Below are 22,435 nucleotides of genomic sequence, written 5' to 3' on the forward strand. Positions count from 1 at the left end.
ACCCTTATGTTTATCTATCTTCTCTATTTATAACTCTGCTGTTTGAAACACAGTCCACCTTTTTACTATGTTTGTCTTTCAAATGCAAAGCACAAAAGTGGACAGAGTTAATGGCAAATGAAAGTTGTGTCCACTGTGTAGATGCCAAAAGCAAGATGGATGAATGTATGGAGCTAGCATTCCACACTTTCAATGCACAGCTTAGCTATTCTTGATTCCAGCACCAGACCACACAAATGTACAGTGTTTTGTCTGATACATTACTGTAGTGAAAGTCTCTCACCTTTGTTTAAATGAGAAGGAAAAAAAAAAGGAAATTAGCATTTCTAAAAAAAGATTTAAACTCTGTATTTTCATCTTGCCTTAAAATCTACAAATATACACAACAATTCATTGTCAATTCCTTTATGATGATAAACACCAGTGAGAAAAACACCAATTCTGAGATAAGAATGTGGCTATTCTGTATTCCTTGAAGTGCATTAAGAAGTTCTACGCAAAACCTCATCAGCACTATTTGGGCTGTTGCTCTACTAAACCAGAATTACAGATCACTTAAAAGGATAAACATGCCCATGGTTAATGAGTTGCCAAATAAACACATTTTGGTAACAAACTTCAATCCTGCTGAAACACCAGTGTGCAGAAGGAGACCCACATCTGGAAAGACCCAAGGTCTGAGTCAAAGAATGAGTAAGGGGCCCAAGTGGCAGGCAGGGACAAGTAGACTAAAGATAATGCTAATATTCAAAAGATCTGTGAATGCGGATTTATTTCTGAATAAAGCAAGTGTGGGGGAGGGCTGCATGTGCCTGTGTTTTCACTAATAATAGTCACTACTTATAAACTGGATGGGAGAAACAGGATCAGGCTGTCAGCCTTCATGTTTGTGCAAATGCTACTTGTGTTTAGGTGGGTGCCAGTAGAGGTACTCCTTTCTAATGTGTATTAAATCTGCACAGTTCCCCATATGTGGTGTATCTGTACATGTATATATTGAGGATACACATTCAGCCTCACTACTGGCTGGACCTACAAATACAGCATTTCTATTGAACCAGACAGGAAAAAAAATTCTGGATGCTTAGACCACAGGATTCAAGTTCATGAATGAAAATATGCATGTGTGAAAGCTCCAGAAGAAAAGACCAAAACCAGGTATAGAAGAATGGCAGAGGTTAACAGCATAGATCAACAGGGCATAAAGTTGTGCACATGCACATGAAGCTTCCCAGAGCATCCACCAAAAAAGGAATTGTAGCCTTAAATCTTAAACTAACAATAGTGTGTGTGCCTTTAACATAGCAGAATAAATCAAACTGTTCTAACTTTCTAATACGTAGAGAGAAAGGAATGTTCAGGTGATAGGAGAAGCAACATCACGGGACTGATAACAACTAAGAGACAGTAAATAAGTCCAAGGATGTCAGCCTTCGAGATAACGGAGTGGTGCCTGGCATGTAGCGAGACTGGAACAGAACAGGAGCAAGGACATCCAACTGCTAACTCAGCACTAGGACCTTGTGAGCATGCATGAGCGCTGAGGTCGTTCAGTAAACACAGTGAGGAAAGCTATCGGTGACCACCAGAGACCCCTACTCAGGGGTAATTAGGATGCAAATATTATAATTAGTTCCTGCAAAAGCTATGAATATGCATGAATATGCTAAATATACATCTGCTGTCAGGAAGTATTGGGTGTGCTCTCCTTTGTGAAACAATTTGCGTGTGTGCTTGGCGCTGCAATAAAGAATGCTGCTTTCTAAAACTCCAAGTTGAGTCTTCAGTTTCTCTGACTGACTTTTATGGTAACAGAATGACTTAAGACAAAATCATAGCCTACATCCAGGAAAGGAGACAAAAGTCTGAGAGTAGACTGCATTATTGCCTAAACATAGACAATATAGACCCACAGAGGTGAGTCAGGAAGGAAAGATGAAAGGTCACATTCATTCTCAGCTTCCAAAAGGTATTACTGTAACAAAGCAAGAACCCAGGAGACATGATAAGACCTCAATAACCAGCATCTTCTGTGACGCCACAGTAAGTCCTGGCCAGACTATGCGGGCACATGCATCTCAGTAGGTAGAAAAAGCATGGGAGTATGAAAAATATTTTTTTCGCTATATATGGTCTTGTCTTGAACTTTGCTGCTGTTTGGACGTACTTGAAAATAAACGAGGCTATTCATCCCCACAGTTACCAAAACCAGTATCAGTCTCTGACTCCCTCCAGCTGTGAATTACAAATAAAACAATGACCTGTGTGCCGAGATTAGAGGTGTTATTAGGAGCAACAGAAAGAAGAAATTAGCTAAAACCTTTTTTTACTACGAAGGCATAAAACTCCAGTGCATTTTAAGGTCACAATTTCTGGTCAGACAGAAAAGTCAGGTAACGCTGATGGTACACTCAGTGCACATCTGTGCCAATCACAGCTATTAAACAGACACATCTATTCATTCAGTTCTCAAAACACACTGACAAGAGTCTGCCCAAAAAAACCCAACAAACCCAAACCACAAAACAAACCCTTTACCACACGTGGTTGTAAATAATCTCTAGTCTAAAACAGACAGCTCAACTACCTCATACTTTTTCAACTGACTAGCTCTCTGAAGGCTAAAATCACACTTGTTGACTTAGATGAAAAAGCTATCAATATAAAAACCAATTGTCTTTAATGACCATGTATTTTTAGGTGTTTTATTTCTTACGAAATCTTGTCACATTTTCAGAATAGCCAGCAGAGTGCTGAACAAATGAAGTAAATGTTCTAAAATGTATTTGCCTTTATTACTCAGTATGTAAGAATATGAAATATAGAAATGATACTTTATAATAATAATAATACTTTTTGTAGTCTATTTAGACTCAGTATCACTTTTTTCTCTTCTAGATAGCTACACATTAAAGGATGATTATTACTTTTTAGTTCTTATATATTTGTTTTTACATGTGGTTTATATATTTGTTTATATATAGATGCATTACAGATGTTTTTATATATAAAACCAACATATACTGCTTACTGTATTTCATGTTTGTTTTATATATATTTATTCACCTACATTTTCATTGGTATCAGTGCTTTGTTGCTGCTTTAACATCTTAAACCCCTCATTTCTCTGGCAAGTAAATCCAGATTTACAGCTTTTCTGCACACAATGTTTGCAAAGCACACAGACAATTTACCACATTTGCTGGTAAATCTGACTGTCCTCTGAAACCAAACTTATTAACTGGAAGTGTATTGCTAATACTGTCTAAAAACTGCAATGCAATGCAATAATAGACATCTGCAAAATTATTTCAGTCAACAAAATCTGTTAACTGGAAGAGAAAAGGTAATTTCAGCCAGTTCTGCCTTATGAATAATTTTACTGGTAGTCTTCATGACTGCTAAAATTTCACATAATGGGAGTTCTTGTGATTACAGTCCTTAAATAGCTCTCTATAGTTCTATGTTCTCTGTAGTCCTCAAATAATACCTTGTTTATTTCAAAGGTTCAAATAGCAGGTAAGATAGTCTCAAAGCTACACGAAGAGTCCAACAAGGAGAAGTTCTAACTTTTTTAGAGCACATTCCAACTTGCTCTTTTCATTATCTGCTTCTTGGAGCTGGGAAAAAAATTCTGACCAGGAACTCTTCAAAGCTGGAAAGTAAATGAAATTCAACTTTTCTCAGCTGCAACCAAAGTTGTTTCACATCATTCACACTGAAAAAAGAGATCATAAAGGATTCATTAAGAGAGAACATTTCTCAGGCTGCGGTGAACACTCACATCATCCTAGGGGGATGGAGGCTTTAGGGCATCACTAGTCAGAACACAAAGATTATTAAAAACAAGGGCTACTTTGCAGTAACAAATTTTACAAGAATGAGGTGGGTGGGAAACGGTGGAAATAACATTTATTCAAAAAAATGCATCTTAAGTCTTGTCATAATGAAAGCTTTTCAGGATGACTGCAATCAATTCTTTCCTGTTTTCAGGCAGTTGGGTGAAAAGAAGCACTGATGAGCACTTTATCTCATGGTAAGGATCAGTGATGGGTTTTTTTAAACATTCTTACTACCCGTCCAGATTCTCTCCCACTTTTGCCCCATGCTTTTTTCGCTCTAAGCATTCATTGTGATTGACTAGTGAACATCAGGCCAACACACAAGAAGCTCTTAGAGCTATTTTTAGTGTTCTGTGTTTCAGAGTGAGACATCGTGGTCATGGAAGAGGTAGTGTTATCATAGCGATCACAGCATGCAATTATGCATCAAGGGGAGAAAAAGCAGAAAAAGGTGAAAAAACATTCTTTCTTATGGCTAAGTGGTGCACTTCAAACACAGCCTTCACCAAAAAAAGCAGTCATCATGCATTGTTTGATTGAAAATCAGTGGCATCTGTGGATTACATGCTAGTAATTATCTACGTTCAAACCCCATGGTACATCAGTGGATTAATAGTGTAGCTGTTATATGGCACCAACACATGTTTTGTATGCATGGAGTATGATAGCTTTGCTCTTGGAAATTTTGGTTGAAAGGCATTTTATAATTTCTGACAGCCAAGAAAATTATTTTTTAAGGAATCACTGTGTTACTGAGCAGCCTTTGTTCTCGTGATTTACCTTGGATTCTATTAAAATCAGATCCAGAGCTGAGTCATAAAAGGTCATACAATCTATTACTGTTGCTGGAAAGACTCACTCATCACAAACCTTCTTAGCTCCAAGTCAATCCATCAGATTTAAGAACTGGAATTCTTCATCCTCATCATCACTCCTGCTGTCTTTGCATTTAAGTTGGCAGACTGTTTCACCTTCTGACTGCTGCATTGTCTCCTTATCAAAGAAATCTGCTCCACAAGAAACCGGCTTAAGAATTAGAAATCATGCACATTAGCATTTTCAGAACTTACGATAAGAAACAATGTCATTTAGGAGCAAAATACTAAAGATCACATTTTACAATAAATATAATTTGTGAGGGAAAAACCTACACTTGTTTACGAAAAAGGGGATTATAATGAAACAACAAAAGGATGAAGCATGGCAAGAGGATTTCTGAGTTCTATGCCTGACTTTCTCCCCAGTTTAATGTTTAGCCTTCAATAACTCACACAACACTCACAAACATACTGAAAAATTACAGTTCTCCATAAACAAAAGACATAAATTGCAACAAACAATTTATAAAGGTTGTGGCCTTCTTGGTATGCTTAAGTAGAAGTGAGGAATCTAAAATAATCACAGATCTGGTACTGATAAAATGTACCTTCTATTTTAATATTCCTTCCAATGCATGACCAAAGGCACACCTCAAATTCCTGTATAAACTTCATATAGAAAACTTCATTTTCTTAACACTTCTTTCCCTCCATTTGACTCACATGCATTTTAATTCCAGAGCAGTTTCTTCCATCTATTTTGGATATTTCTCTTAATATCAAAAAGACTTGATCATGGAGATGTGGTAGGATGAATGTAATGTTGCAATGGAAGGATACAGACTCTTCAGGAAGGACAGGAAAAGAAGACAAGAAAGGGGAGTTGCTCTTTATGTGAGAGAGCAGCTGGAATGCATGGAGCTCTTTGTGGGGATAGAAGAGGAGCTGATGGAAAACTTATAGATAACAGGAAGGGATTCTATAGGCACATTGCAAATAAAAGACAGACTAGGAACAACATGGGCCCTCTCCGGAAGCTCAGTGTCCAGCTGGAGACCAGTAACGAGTGGTGTCCCTCAGGGATCGGTGTTGGGACTGGTCTTGTTCAACATCTTTGTTGGTGACATGGACAGTGGGATTGAGTGCGCCCTCAGCAAGTTTGCCAATGACACCAAGCTGTGTGGTCCGGTTGACATGCTGGAGGGAAGGGATGCCATGCAGAGGGACCTGGATACGCTTGTGAGGTGGGCTGATGTCAACCTTATGAAGTTCAACCGAGCCAAGTGCAAGGTTCTACACCTGGGTCAGAGCAATCCCAGGCACAGCTACAGGTTGGACAAAGAAGAGATTCAGAGCAGCCCTGTGGAGAAGGACTTGGGGGTGCTGGTCAATGAGAAACTGAACATGAGCCGGCTTCAGTGTGCGTTCACAGCCCAGAAAGCCAACCGTATCCTGGGCTGCATCAAAAGGAGCGTGACGAACAGGTCGAAGGGGGTATCCTGCCCCTCTGCTCTCGTGAGTCCTCACCTGGAGTATTGTGTGCAGTTCTGGTGTCCTCAACATAAAAAGGACATGGAACTGTTGGAACAAGTCCAGAGGAGGCCACGAGGATGATCAGGGGACTGGAGCACCTCCCGTATGAAGATAGGATGAGAAAGTTGGGGCTGTTCAGCCTGGAGAAGAGAAGGCTGCGTGGAGACCTCATAGCAGCCTTCCAGTACCTGAAGGGGGGCTATAAGGATGTTGGGGAGGGACTATTCTTTAGGGACTGTAGTGACAGGACAAGGGGTAACGGGTTCAGACTTAAATGGGGGAAGTTTAGATTGGATATAAGGAAGAAATTCTTTACTATGAGGGTGGTGAGGCACTGGAATGTATTGCCCAAGGCAGTTGTGAATGTTTCATCACTGGCAGTGTTCAAGGCCAGTTTGGACAGAGCCTTGGGTGACATTAGTGTGAGGTGTCCCTGCCCATGGCAGGGGGGTTGGAACTAGATGATCTTAATGTCCTTTCCAACCCTAACTATTCTATGATTCTATGATTCTATGATTCTATGATTCTATGATTCTATGATTCTATGATTATGTGTCAGGATTAAAGAGAAGACAGACAAAGAGGAACATACAGTATGAGTCTATTACAGGCCACCTGATCAGGAAGAACAAGTGGATGAGCCTTCAACATTCTGATAGGAACAGCTTCATGCTTGCAGATTCTGGTCCCCATGGAGGACTTCAAACACCTGATATTTATTGGATGGACAATGCAGCAGGACATAAGCAAACCAAGAGGTCCTTGGAGTGCATGGATTATAACTTTCTCCTGAGATAAGGTGCTCTGCTGGACCCCATACCCACCAACAAAGAGGGTCTTGCTAAGGATATGAAAGTCTTGGCTACAGTGACCATGAGATGGTGGAGTTCAGAATCTGGAGTGCAGGGAAGAGCGTGAAAAGCAAGCTCATAACCCTGGACTTCAGGAGATCAGACCGTCCTCTCCAAGTGTCTGCTTGAAAGCGTCCCTTGGGATAAGGCCCTAGAGGAAAGAGGGGCCCAAGAATGCTGGTTAATATTCAAGGATCACCTCCTCCAAGCCCAACAGAGCTCCATCCTGCTGCTGTTTCTGTGCTGCTGTACTGGACAAACTGGAACTCCATCGTGAACTCAAGTCAAAGGGACTGTGACCTGTGGATGAGTCCACATGGGAGCAGGACACCCATGGACACATCTGTGACCATGGATAAGTCCAAATCAGGTACATCTCAAAGCATCTGCATCTGTAGCTGTGGTTATGTCTGTGACACTACACCATAGCCATAAGAGACCTTCATGAAAGCCTCAGGAAGTTTTCAATAGCCATAATGTTACCTTGTGTTTGCTCTAGTAAATGTTGAGAATACTATAAAAAATTAATTATAAGAAATAACTATGGACTAACAAATGAGTTGATTTAGTTTCAATTAAATGTGAGGCTAAGGAAGAATAGATATTACTGAAGTCAACTGGCCTGAAGAGTTCAAGTAAATTAACAAACAACTGGAGCTTTTCACAGAATCACAGAATCACAGAATCCCAAGGGTTGGAAGGGACCTCAAAAGATCATCTAGTCCAACCCCCCCGCAAGAGCAGGGTAACCTACAGTACATCACACAGGAACTTGTCCAGGCGGGCCTTGAATATCTCCAGTGTAGGAGACTCCACAACCCCCCTGGGCAACCTGTTCCAGTGCTCTGTCACTCTTACAGTAAAGAAGTTCTTCCTGATGTTAACATGGAACTTCCTATGCTCCAGTTTACACCCATTGCCCCTTGTCCTATCACTGGATATCACTGAAAAAAGCCTAGCTCCATCATCCTGACACCTACCCTTTACATATTTGTAAACATTGATGAGGTCACCCCTCAGTCTCCTCTTTTGCAAGCTAAAGAGACCCAGCTCCCTCAGCCTCTCCTCATAAGGGAGATGTTCCACTCCCTTAATCATCTTTGTGGCTCTGCGCTGGACTCCTTCAAGCAATTCCCTGTCCTTCTTGAACAGAGGGGCCCAGAACTGGACACAATATTCCAGATGCGGCCTCACCAAGGCTGAGTAGAGGGGGAGGAGAACCTCTCTTGACCTACTAACCACTCCCTTTCTAATGCACCCTAAGATGCCATTTGCCTTCTTGGCCACAAGAGCACATTGCTGGCTCATGGTCATCCTCCTATCCACCAGGACCCCCAGGTCCCTTTCCCCTTCGCTACTTTCCAGCAGGTCAACCCCCAACCTGTACTGGTACATGGGGTTGTTCTTCCCCAGATGCAAGACTCTACACTTGCCCTTGTTAAATTTCATCAAGTTTCTCCCCGCCCAACTCTCCAGCCTGTCCAGGTCTCGCTGAATGGCAGCACAGTCCTCTGGTGTGTCAGCCACTCCTCCCAGTTTTGTGTCATCAGCAAACTTGCTGAGGGTGCACTCAGTTCCCTCATCCAGGTCATTGATGAAAATATTAAACAGCACCGGTCCCAGCACCGACCCCTGAGGGACTCCACTAGTCACAGACCTCCAGCTAGATTCTGCGCCATTGACCACAACTCTCTGCCTTCTTCCTTTCAACCAGTTCTCGATCCACCTCACTACTTGAACGTCAAGCCCACACTTCTTTATCTTATCTATGAGGATGCTGTGGGAGACAGTATCAAATGCCTTACTGAAATCAAGAAAAACCACATCTACCGCTCTACCATCATCCCTCCACCTAGTCACTTCCTCATAGAAGGCTATAAGGTTGGTCATACATGACTTCCCCCTCATAAAACCATGTTGGCTGTTCTTAATGACCCCCTCATCTCCATACTAATTGGTGCAGGGCAAGTTTTATCCAGACACTACTCTGCTTTCTCCATTCCTTAGTTTCCTAAAGCAGCCTTTATCTAGTACAGCTTCTGTTTCTACTAGAACACCAACATCATCACCTAGCTGAATGCATGACTATCTAGTCTGGATCCCTAGTCAATGCATGTCAATCCTGTGCAGCAGGTTAAAATGAAGCATGCTTTACGCTGTCTAGCCTTATGTTTCATGAGAATCCTATACACAGGTGTTGAAGGCAAGTACTGTTGAAGGCAGTACCTTGTGTGTGGCAGTTTGTGTAGCCTAATGTGTCCATGTCCTTTGTGTGTCTGTGGGTGTGCATATGTGGGTGTCTCTGGGATGCGTGCTTAACTTCACTACCTGTTGAACCTGCAAACAGGAAAGCAGTGGCCACATCTGTCTGGGTCTCTGGACTGGGCTCCAGCAGCTGGACAGGAGGAATCACCAGGCTTGGATCTGCTGGAGATGGCAGCCACTTACAATTTTGCTTATCAGGAAATTTTGGTTTTGCAGGGACTGACTTACGAAAATACTCTTCATTTAACTAAGAAATATGTATAACTCACTTATGAAAAGTAAAGCAGTAATACATTGTTTCATTTTTAAATAATGGCAATTTGCAGGTTAAAACACATTCTTTATTAAGATACTTGATCTAGCTCTAAAATGGGAGACATGGGACATGAAAGAATTAACTTTTCAAATAACTGATGATTTGCAAACAAAAATGAAGGTCCTGTTTGCTGGGCCTATACATGGTATTTAAGTAGAGATTTCATGTTACAATTCACATATAGAAGAGATTTAGTTTTCTGAAGAAAATGCTTAAAACTGATGCTTATAGTCAGCAGAGCTAAAATTTAAGCACAAAATTGATTCTGCATAAAAACCTGACAGTCTCACTAACTAATATTGCCATGCTTTCTGGAGCTTCACAGCTGGGGTGAAAACAACCCTTTCACAAACACAGAGAACATGACAGTAAAAGTGCTATTGCAAAGTAGGCAGTTGCAAAGAACTTAACAGCTCCCTTTATGCAGGAATTATAATTGCCTCATCCTGTTTTGTTCTGAAATAAAGTTAACACCACTTGAAGAATTAATTTGTCAGAGAAAGCATTCCCACAGCTGTAACAACAGCGGTATCAACACGTTTTCAGCACTGTCTTACATTAATCCTAATTATCTCTCAGGTCTTACGATGTGATACGAAACAAAATGCAAGACCTGGAAATTTTTCAAGATTTGTTCATAAATCTACCCCATGGCTTAAAACAGGTTTAATTCAGATGGTTATACTGTATGTCTCATATTGTGCCGTGGCTTGCCATCTTACACAGGAGGGAAAGACCCTGGAGCCCTTTGTTCATGCAATTTGACCACTTCTTCATCTGCTGCATATATCTGCTATATCTAGGGAATAGTCTGGCTCCCTGTGTGCAGTGTTAACTGTTAAGATAAAATGATACATTACTGATATGGATTGTATAGAGTATGAATAAAGCTCTATATAGGAGGCATGCTTTCAAACTCACTGAATCCTGTAGTGAATTCCTTTAGTGGAAGTGAGCCATTGAAATCAGCATCCAATGTAACAAAACCTTTTTCAAGCTCTTCCAGGCTAAGAAATAACTGACAATGCAGTCTCTGGAATGATGAAACATGCAGTGTCTTAACCTAGTTTATAGGATAAGAGGAAGACTAGATTATACAGAACATGCATAATACAAAAGGATAGGTCCTTTTGTTTCCCAGAGTACAAATTCAAATACACCACAGAGTAAAACAACATCAACTGAGCAAGATTTGCTTTTATGCAATGATTTTATTTGCAAAGCTCCAGGCTTGGGGAAGAGCGTCTGGAAAACTAGTCCGTATAAAAGGATGTGGGGGTGCTGACTGATGGTCAGCTGAACAGGAGCCAGCAGTGTGCCCAGGCAGCCAAGAAGGCCAACAGCATCCTGGCCTGTATCAGAAATAGTGTGGCCAGCAGGACAAGGGAAGTGATTTCACCGTAGTGGGCACTGGTGAAGCTGCACCTCAAATCCTGTGTTCAGTTCTGGGACCCTCACTACAGGAAAGGCATTGAGGTGCTGGAGCAGGTCCAGAGAAGGGCAACAGAGCTGGTGAAGGGTCTGGAGCACAACTCTGATGAGGAACAGCTGAGGAACTGGGGTTGTGTAGTCTGGGGAAGAGAAGGCTCAGGGGAGATCTTATCACTTGCTTCAACTACCTGTCAGGAGGATGGAGAGAAGGTGGTTGGTCTCTTCTCTCAAGAAACAAGCAATAGGACAAAACCAAACAGCCTCAAGCTGCACCACTGGAGGTTTAGATTGGGTATTAGGAAAAAGTTTTTCACTGAAAGGGTGGTCAGGCATTGGAACAGGCTGCCAAGGGAAGTGGTGGAATCACTGTCCTTGGAAGTGTTCAAAACTCATACAGATAGGGCACTTAGTGACATGGCTAATGGTGGACTTGGCAGTCCTGGGCTAATGGTTTGGCTTGATGATCCTAAAGGTCTTTTCCAACCTAGTTGATTCTACGATTCTATGACTTCACTATTTGCCTTTATGAATCCTTTACAACAAAGCAGTGAGAACAACCTCCCTGTAACACAGATTCTAATCACACAGGGAAGGGTTAGGCCTTGAGGTGGAGTCTCAGCATCCTGGTCTTGAGGTCAAGCAAGAGACTCTCTAAAAGAGAATATTAAAGAGGGTATACTATCCTAATTCAAGCTGCTTCAAAATGTGTAAATAAATAAATAAAAGCTAAGAAACCTGTGTGGTTCAAGGAGCAAACCTGCTGCTCCTGTAACAAGTTAAATGTAGTTCATGACTATATACATCTAAAATTCATCATGCTTACACCAAAAAAGGCTAGAACCAGCCCCACAAAATCACTTATTTTTTCCTGAGAATCTAAAAAAAGGCATAAAAAAACGCCCCCTCCAACATTTTCTTTAAATCGGTCCCTAGTCATCTTACTACAATTATTTTAACAGTTATAGACAGATTTTCAGAAATATGAGGAAACTAGAGTAGCAAACAACTACGACAGCAAGAACTTCCACTGGGAGTCAAGCACTAGGAAGAGTAAAACCTTTCTTCATCTTGGGAAGCAATATAAATACACACTGGTGAAGTCCTCTGCTTTATTAGCTAATATTTCAATACCTTCCTTGAACACTTACGGTATATACAACATATTGAAATTGCAAGGTAATAGGTTGATAAAGTTAATCAGAACAAAAGTGTTAATCTGTTCTGCTGTGGGAATGGATTTAGGACCAAAGAAAGTTTATCCTGCTATCCAAGAGCAATAGAAACCACTATTCAATATATGAAGCCATACATAGCCAAGGTAAGAATTGGCTGAATGCATTAACCAGGACTTCCATGGCTGCAGCAAAGGGTTTAGGGCATACATTATAAACCTGTATGAGCTGAATGGAGGAGCAGTAAAAGGAATTCCAAGGTAATCCTGAGAAGGTAAAGCAACAGAGCTCCTAAAGCACTGAACTATCTGGAATAGTCCCAAAGGGATTTCTGAGCAGGATTAATTGTGCATTGCTTCCAAAAAAAACCCCTAAGAAAACTTGATGTATATTCAGTCTAAATAAGTTACCTCAGCAGCAATGCATCTGACTTATTACCAGTTTCTCACTTAAACATACCCATCTTCCCAAAGCTTTAGATTTTTATCTCTTAGATCTAAAAACTTTAAAAAATTCACTTCCTTTCTAAAATTCTTACATGCTACAAGGTACTGATGAGGGAGGAGGTACTTCAGGCAAATTACTCTTTTTACGCTATTTCAGGGTTCAAATTCTGAACTGAATTATACTAATCTAGCAGCAGAAAACACCATAAATTTTTGCATTTTCTTGAAAAAATATGAAAATGGGAGATTTTTAAGAATGTGCAAGCATTTTGCTCCATTAAATTCCCTGTGGATAATTTAAGGAGTTTGGTGAACTGGGGCCACACTTACCACTGTTACTAAGTCAATGTGTTTCCCAACCTCTTGTTTTTATTCTTCAAAAATTTAAGTTTGTTTGGGGTTTATTTTTAGGAAAACAAAATTATATTGTTGGTCTCATATGTGTGTTTTTGTTTATTTGCACATTTTGGCCTTTCTGTAAAAGCACATAGACACTTCCAGTATGAATCTCTTAAAAATTGAAAAGAAATAAAACTTATTCAAAGATACCACTGTAGCTTAAATAGAAATTATCTCCATTGCCACACAATGTGCTCCGTGCTTTCATGACGCCTATGTTTACTTATCTGAAAATTCCAAGCTTTTACTCTGCAAAATAAAAAGATACGGGTCAAATGGCCAATTCTGCTATAATCATTAAAACATTGCAACACTAATCCTCATTAATCATGATAACCTCAAGGCCCAAACTGCAAAGACGTGGTTTCAAGTCTCATGTACAATATGCCTTCTTGCAATATCAAAAAACCTCTTGTTTGTTTGAAGGCTGAACGCATCCGATATTTTGAAATTGAATGAAAAATTCCAAACAACCAGTATTAACATAATCTCAAAATAAACAGCATGATATAATCAGGGAAGAGTACATTTTTATATAATTACTATATTAGAGACACATCGGAAAACAATGCAAAATCTGTTCCACTGAGCTTAATTGTATTTTTAGATACTCGGCACTGTCTGTTGAAATGCCTCATATCATATGGCTAAAGATTAAAAAGCTTAATGTGAGCATATTGGATTTGAAGCAATGCTTCATTAATGTTAAGTAGCACTAAACCAACAAACAGCAGAATGCAAAAGTGATCAACACTTTGTAAATTTTATGGAAAAAAAACATTTACTTTATTGATTTATGTTTTTGGTATAGAAAGTGAACATCATGGAAAATGCAATCAAAATTAACTATACTGATTTCAAACTCAGGCTTGCAATACAGGGATTCTAGTTAACTAGTCATTCTAATCAAGCATAATGAATAACTAATAGTACATGTCTAATGTACAGTTGCTCAGTATAAAACTTTCAATATTTTCATAGAATCATAGAATGGTTTGGGGTGGAAGGGACCTTAAAAATCATGTAGTCCCAAACCCCTGCCATAGCAGGGATACCTTCTACTAGACCAGGTTGCTCAAAGCCCTGTGCAACCTGGCCTTGAACACTGCCAGATACGGAATTTATTTTGCTACCACACCTCTATTTTACCCAGAAATACTGAAGTAGAAATGGATTAACGCAATGAAATTATGCTTTGCATGTCAAGCATGAGCATATTCTTGTTTTCTGCCACATACCGGTTCAAATCATCTTATCATTTCTGCAATATGCACCGAATCTCATTTCCAAAGGTTTTATTATATAGTTGCTTTTCTACCAACATTTTCAGCAAATCTGATTTTAGTCCCTGAAACATTTTAAGAACAATTTCGTAAGAATATTGTGAACACTGAATAATGTTAAAATATTGTTCTTCTATATTTCCTACATATATATCTGATAAAGCTGAGAGTCTGGTTTGCACATTGTCTGGCAGGTGAAACCAAAGTGAAAGACTTTATTTACACACTTTTGCTGAAAAAATAGAGGATTAAACTTTGTGGACTGAATACATTCATGGTGCTGTGTCAAATTTCAAAGTAATAAATTTACTGGAATTTCAACTTTTTCATTGAGAATGGAATTAAGTTCCTGAGGCATTTTTTCTTAATTTCACTCACTTCGATTTTCCACTTTTTTGTTGACTGTGGAAACAAATGCAAACATTATGTAAAAATTCAAAGAGAGTGTATTAAATGCTACGAGTCAGGAGGGTGTTACAATTTTTATCTCTAAATTAATCAGTCTCAACTCATTAAAGGCACTGGGCGCTCCTCTTATTCTGCGTTTCACATAGCCAGTTCTGTTTTACTGGCATGTCTTGACAAGTGATGAAGCTTTTGCCTTCCAGATCACAAATCTGAAAGAACTCATACACTTTTCCTAACACAGTTAGTCCTGTGTCTTGTTCTCCTGGTGGCACAGGACTGGCATGGTCTCCTTGTATTCTGTTCATGGCCGCAATTTCAACATAGAAATATTTTGGGATGCTGCCATCCCACTTACTGATTTGAATTCAAATTCTGATTTGAAACCTGTGCATGGAAGGTAGGGAAAAGAGCAAATCATATCCTCTTCATGATGCTTTACAAAATCTCTTAGCAACCATCTCTTTATTTAGGCACTAGAGCTTAGAAGAATAAAAAGCTTTTTGAAAATGCCTACCCTTGATGGACTGCACTAAAAATGCTGCAAATTGGATGATGAATGAGAAGGGGAAAGTCTGGGGAAAGGAGAAGACAAAATGAGCTCCGAAAAGGAATCTGAAAGCAAAATCAGCCAGTTTAACAAGAAATGTAGGCAATCAATTACCATGAAGAAGAAAACACAAGAAATATGGGCAAATAAAAAAGTGATTTAAAGTCACTACAAGTATCCAACTGATATCCTTTTGACTCTGATCATTTTAACATCACGTATCACAATTTACATCAAGTGCTTTGCATATAGTTCATATGATAGCTATAGGATGGAAGGTAACTGATGACTGATGGAACCTAACAGATGATAATGTTTCAGTCAGTTAAGTAAAATCAAGAGCAAGATTCAGATAATTCAAGATATGGAATTCTGAAACATTTCCTTAGATTCATCCTTATTATTTAGGACTCTGACTTTCACCTGTGAAGAACTAATTGCTAGTGAACTTGGCGGGAAGACTTCATAAGTTAATCACATTCTGAACAACCTCTGTGAAAATTTGTATTATACTTCCTGCATGAAAATATTTTTATATATTCATTTTTGTCTATAATTTGATCTTAAATTCATTCTGGGAGGTCAGATATATACAGCTTCCTCTCTCCAAATTTGTACAATTGTACAACACACAGTATCAATACAAATGGCTTTCCCAAAAGCCTATGGACTCAAAACCACTATTGACTAATTACGGGTTGTCATGCTTCACCTGATGTTTGTTAAGACTCTTTGTATGACCCTAACTCATTATCATGTGGGTAAACCAAGTAGAGGAACAGTCTATTTCACTGAAGTACTGTATTGCTGGCAGGCTAACATCTGTATAGTTACTAGGGCTCAGATGCCATGCAGCAACTTGGCTTTATAGCTGCATCTTGAATTTGTATTTCTGTTTTTCTAAGCAGGGCAACCTAAAGTAGCCACAAATTTGTCTGATAATTTTTAATAGAGAGAAGTATTTGTGGAGGCATTTGACTATTATAAAGACCATAGCTGATTCTGATCCACATCCAGCATGACTGGCACAATCTGGAACAACTCCAATAGAGGCCAGTGAGAGTTATCTGTATCTGAAATATATGTTGTCATCAGAGTACAGGCCTTGGCATTGCACAGATGTGAAGGCAGAATCTAAGTAAAGAAGAACTTTAGCTTGTCTACTCAGCCTCTTAAGGAGAAAGGGCTCTGATCACACAGAGTAATTCAGCCAGAGTCTGTCTTATTCTGTTCTCAAGTTCAAACCTGGCAGTGCTTTATACCTCTCAAGACAGCACCTTCCAAGAACAACTTAGATGTACAGTTTGTCACACTAGCAGCTTCCAGTGGCTTTCCATGAGAAAGTGATTTCTCCAATAGCTATAGGCCAGGCTACTGGACTTCCTAGGTTTCATGTAAAGATAAAAGCACAATAAACAGGCCATGAAGTTCAAACCAAACTAAGGCTTTGATGAGCAAATCACCAACCCCTTCTGAAACCACCTGGCAAAAATCTGCAAACACAGCTAAATTTTCCTCTCTCTCCCTTGCTCTCTGTTGCAACTCTGATCATCCCAGGACTGTTGTTTAAACACTCTCTAAATCTGAAATATGTTTGGCTTATCTACCAAAGAACTTAACTGTAAAAACCCTTCTTAAAGAAGAGTTGCAAGCAGCAGAAATAACAACACTGGCTACCCCCAATACCATCCCACTTTGGGAAACTCCTCGGAATGGGTCTTACTCAATTTTAATATATAGCAGCCAGGGGCGCTTTATAAACCCCGAAATCAGCTATTGGAACCGAGCCGCCTGCATACAGCTTGCGGCATTGCGTATTGCTCACTGCCGCGGAGGTTGAGCCCTCTGCTGGGGATCTCCGCGCTCTGCACCCCAAAAGGCTCCGCTGCCTGCCGGAGCACCCGTGGCGGCGGCCAAGGAGGCCCTGGAAAATTAACACGGCTAGGAAATGCTGTCACAGGTAATATGTCACAGGCAATATGTCACAGGTCAGGCATAACAAGGTGCATTTGGCTAGTACAGCTGCCCGAACAGCTGTACTCTTACGAGGAAAACTGCTAGGTCAGAAAGTCTGACCATCAGTAGCTGGGAAGATACATGCAGGAAATGATCACTCCGTAACTGCCCTGTTTCTTAATCCCTTTCCTGATGTTTCCAACATTAGACAGTCCAAAAAGAGTATATGAGCTAGCCAAGTCTTTGTTGTGACTCTATAGCCACCCACAAATGGATCAGGTGGAAAAGCCGGCGCAAGACACATGTAGACAACAGTGGTATAATACAGACTGGATGAATTTCTCCTTCCATACTGTGTTTACACACCTCAATTTCACTTGCATCACTATAGCTCATTATTGACTGATACCCGTGTATGAGGTAATACAAATCAGGGAATCAGTTTCAACTTTGCAGTGACACTGACTTAAAAAGAGGTTTAAAAATAGCAAAACCAGTGGGACAAGTGCAACCTAAAGATGGTCTTGGTAAGATTTGACCCAGACTCAAAGCATATTGGATGTTTTTGTTTGTTTTTTCTTTTATTTTCTTTTTCATATCTCAACAATTTCTCAAAAGGCCACAACTGCAGGAACAGGCCAAGGTGATCATGACAGTAAGGGGTGCTAGTGCCTGTGGGTTCTGCACAGTTACTTCCTTAACAAAAAAGGGAAAAAGAAACCCAACTGTGCAAGTAATAGGCCGTCAACTGCATGTGAAAGAACAGAAATATGAAAACAGAGTAAAAACAGTGGAACAAAAAGGCACTATATATAGTTTGATAAAGTTGTTTACATTTAGCAAACAGTACAGATACAAGTCATAAAATGTCACCAGGTTTTCTAAATACTTCCATGGCAAACAATGAAATTATGTGCATCACAGCAGCCTCACCTTCTTACACATTGCCCTGCTTTTTATTCACATAAAACCCCCCTGCTACACAGCATCTTGAATAAAAATTAAGTAAGAGCATGCACCACAATTCTTAATCCTTACGGCAGCTTCCAAAGATGGTACAGTTCATCATAATTTCTAGAGTGTCCTGACACTTTGCACATGCTGGTAATAACATGAAAGAGTGAAACTGCGATTTGCTGTATGTTACTGGATCAGCAATGTAATTATTCTAAGGCCAATTTTAAATAATGGGTAGTTCCATTCGCTTGTCCATCTCCTTTAGAAATCAAATGGCTTACAAAGTCCAAAGAATATTCTATTCTATTAAGACCTTTAACTTCCATTCTTTTAGCTACCAACAAACACTTTACTATGCAAAACAGGTCATAGCACGACCTGATGTAAACAAGTATAGCTCCAAATGATACTGAACAAGGATGTGGACTTTCTGACGTTTTTACAGATGAGTAATCATGAGGTACATTTGGACTGGTCTGCAAAAGGCAGCTCATCGTTAGTATTTCAAATGACATTTTCACTATGATTTTCCAGTCAGGTGTACTGTACATCACCAAACACTAGATGTACACAGCACTGCTGATCCACAGATTTTGTAAGTAAGTCATTACCTCTGACAACCTCACTCTTCCTAAGCGTGACAGTTAAAAACTTACAGGATTTACCTGCATTCATGTCTCTGAGTTTCTAGGTTTCAGTAAAATACTTTTGTAGCACCTGTCTGTAGCTACAAACTTTCTGCAGCACGCTTCAAAACAGGAATCATTAGCAGAAAAAATGTATTAAACTTACTTCATACTGAGATCACCACGGATTATACAAAGATCTCTTATGAGAGATAACATGTATGTTTTACAGACACTGGAAAATAAAAATTAAGAGTGTGTACTTTTGCCACAAGAAATATTTTTTCCTACAACCAAATAATCCTTGTTAAGGTAACCCACGGTAAAGTTCTGTAGTATGACTGACACGTGAACAAGGACCTCTTGAGAAGTTAGTGTCAGTTAGTTATCTTTTAGCGTTATGCCGAAACACTTTTAAAGCTGTTTAAATATAGCATTATAATTGTTTTAAGTTGGCACAAGTCTGCTAAAAAAGTCATTCTGTTCCCTATTACTGTGCCCTGCATTGGACACTGTTAGTTAGACAGTGAACCCTGCTGTAAAATCCTTTCAATTTAGTCTGGAAAGTTGTATTTTATTTCGCTCAACTGAGGCCAAGTGGCCCATCAAGGAAACACATCAAAGAAAAATCAAGAATCAAGAAAAGATCTGATGGAGATGGTGCAGAGAAGGACCACAAAAACGGTCAGAGAGATGGAGCACCTCTCCTATGAGGAAATGATAAGAGAGCTGGGGTTGTTCAGCCTGGAGAACTCTCTGGGGAGACCTTATTGTGGCCTTTCAGTTCTGAAAAAAGATGTGGAAAGACTTTTTATCAGGGCTTGTTGCAACAGGATGAGGGGTGATGGTTTTAAACTAAAAGAGGCTGGATGTGAGCTAAAAATTCTTTACAGTGAGGGTGGTCAAATACGGGCACAGGTTGCCCAGAGAGGTGGTGGATGAACCATCCCTGGAGACATTCGAGCCCAGGCTGGACGTGGGTCTTGGCAACCTGACCAGTTGCAAATGTCCCTGCTTATTGAGAAGGTTTGAACTAGATGACCTTTGAAGGTCACTTCCAACCCAAACTATTCGATGATTTTATAATTCTATGATAATGGGACTGCTAAGACCAAAGACAGCACAGTAACAATTCTCAAATACATTTTGCTAGACACAGGTTTGCATACTCCCTGTGCACATAATGCAGTCAACAACTCTGGCTAACATGTGTGGTCCTACACCTGGGTCGGAGCAATCCCAGGCACAGCTACAGACTGGGCAAAGAAGAGATTCAGAGCAGCCCTGCAGAGAAGGACTTGGGGGTGCTGGTCGATGAGAAAATGAACATGAGCCGGCTTCAGTGTGCGCTCACATCCCAGAAAGCCAACCGCATCCTGGGCTGCATCAAAAGGAGCGTGACCAGCAGGTCGAAAGAGGTGATCCTGCCCCTCTACTCTGCTCTTGTGAGTCCTCACTTGGAGTATTGTGTGCAGTTCTGGTGTCCTCAACATAAAAAGGACATGGAACTGTTGGAACAAGTCCGGAGGAGGGCCACGAGGATGATCAGGGGACTGGAGCACCTCCCGTATGAAGACAGGCTGAGGAAGTTGGGGCTGTTGAGGCTGGAGAAGAGAAGGCTGCGTGGAGACCTAATAGCAGCCTTCCAGTATCTGAAAGGGGGCCTATAGGGATGCTGGGGAGGGACTCTTCATCAGGGACTGTAGTGACAGGACAAGGGGTAATGGGTTAAAACTTAAACAGGGGAAGTTTAGATTGGATATAAGGAGGAAATTCTTTCCTGTTAGGGTGGTGAGACACTGGAATGGGCTGCCCAGGGATGTTGCCCGTGCTCCATCCCTCACGGTGCTTAAGGCCAGGTTGGATGAGGCCTTGTGTGGGATGGTTTAGTGAGAGGTGTCCCTGTCCATGGCAGGGGGGTTGGAACTAGATGATCTTGAGGTCCTTTCCAACCCTAACTATTCTATGATTCTATGATTAGTTTTTATGAATGTTTGCATGTAAACAGCCATGACATTAGTATCTATAGAACTTGTATCAGAACTATTACAGACCTATATAGAACTATTTTACCATTATTTTGAATTCTTTCCAAAACATAAAATTCTGCCTCAGAGAATGAAACCTATTATTAAGAGGGAGTACCTTACAACATATGCAACATTCTAAGCATGGTGAAGTCAAAACCAAGCTGACTCCATCTGACTTTCAGGTTTATTGTGTTGCATTGTCCCAAGCACTGAACTTAAATGTAAATAACAGCACTATATTGGCGCAACCTGCAACGCGATACTCTGCCAGGAGTTATTGCTGTTTCAGATGAGCTGTTTCATTTGCTGACAAATTATCTGCACTGGAAACAAAACCTCTGTCCCCCAAAGTAAAGGACTGGAAAAATTTGAAGCAAATGTTCTTTTTAATTGTTTTATATTTCAGATTTTCCTAATGACTCGCTGCTAAACAGAGCTACTTTCAGCAAGCGAAATCTGGTTGACAAGAACATCTTTAAAGAACATCATTTTCACAAAAAAAAAAACCCCACCAAAAACCCCCCAGAAAACTAAAATCTTGAAATATTCTGCCCCCTCCAAAAGTCTTTGCTAAAAATGTAACTTCTGGGGAAAAAAAAACAAATAAAGATCGAAGCCTTTTATCGATTGAAAATCAACAAAAAATTGGCTTGAAATCTAAAATACGCTATTTCCAGTTTGTCAAGGAATGTTACACCTTTAACCCACAGGATTTTGAGATTAAAATTAAATATTATCTTCAAACAAGATTTTTTAATGGAAAAATTTCCAGTGGAAAATTTCAGTCTACTCTGCCACTGACCTTAGTGGACCCAAGCTAACTCAGATTGCAAGAGGAGACCCAAGAGGCATGTTCCAAGTGTCTCTTTGGCACTTGGCTTGCAGTTGGTTTTTGTTATCCAAATTTTCAGAATTTCCATAACTATAAACCTGCTCTTGGAAACCATCTCCACTTGAGTCAGTGGGACAATATGTATGGGACAAGACCATGTGAGCACAGGAATTTTTAATTTGCTAGTTCACTGTTTTCCCATTGCAAGAAGTAACAGTAAAATATGATACAAGAAGTGTCATATTTTCCTATATGCAGTACAAGATAACCTTCATGCTATCTTTTCTGCATTGCTCATTTCCAAGGTTTGGGAAACACATATAAACAAAACTACTTATCTGTATTTAATTAGTAAGCTTGGTGCACCTCACCCTGTTTAGTTCTACAATAAGCTCGAGAAGCAGAAACAATTAAAATGCATCTTTATAGATTCTTAATTGGATTTTAATTCACCACTGCTTTCAAGTGGAAATACAACTTCCACATTCTTTGTGAGTAAATTAGTCAAAAAGTTATTCTTGCGATTGTGCAGGTTCCCTGAGTCCATTTACACTGCTCTCTAACAAATAGAAGTTGCCCAGGAAGACCCTTCAGCTTTCTTGACACCCTTCTGTGAGACTAAGGGATGAGTCATATGGGGGAAAAGAGCTATTGCATGTTACTGCAGATAGAGAGTATCTTCAGGTGTGGGCCTCTGGAGGCCACAGGCTCATCAAAGACGCA

At 40.1% G+C, this 22,435-nt stretch overlaps 1 protein-coding gene across 1 annotated transcript in view; it reads right to left on the reverse strand.

The window, feature by feature from the left end:
• CRACR2A (calcium release activated channel regulator 2A) overlaps positions 1-15,069 on the reverse strand; it is a 38,516-nt gene extending 23,447 nt beyond the window's left edge. The window contains 7 exon segments of the mRNA XM_065664077.1: positions 1,312-1,332; positions 3,571-3,629; positions 3,631-3,718; positions 4,702-4,835; positions 10,481-10,515; positions 10,547-10,658; positions 14,926-15,069. Of these exon segments, the coding sequence (XP_065520149.1) occupies positions 1,312-1,332; positions 3,571-3,629; positions 3,631-3,718; positions 4,702-4,835; positions 10,481-10,515; positions 10,547-10,658; positions 14,926-15,069 (593 nt within the window).
• Positions 15,070-22,435: the final 7,366 nt, after the last annotated feature.

The sequence above is a fragment of the Lathamus discolor genome, chromosome 1 (genome assembly GCF_037157495.1).
Source record: "Lathamus discolor isolate bLatDis1 chromosome 1, bLatDis1.hap1, whole genome shotgun sequence".
Lineage (NCBI taxonomy): Eukaryota > Metazoa > Chordata > Aves > Psittaciformes > Psittacidae > Lathamus > Lathamus discolor.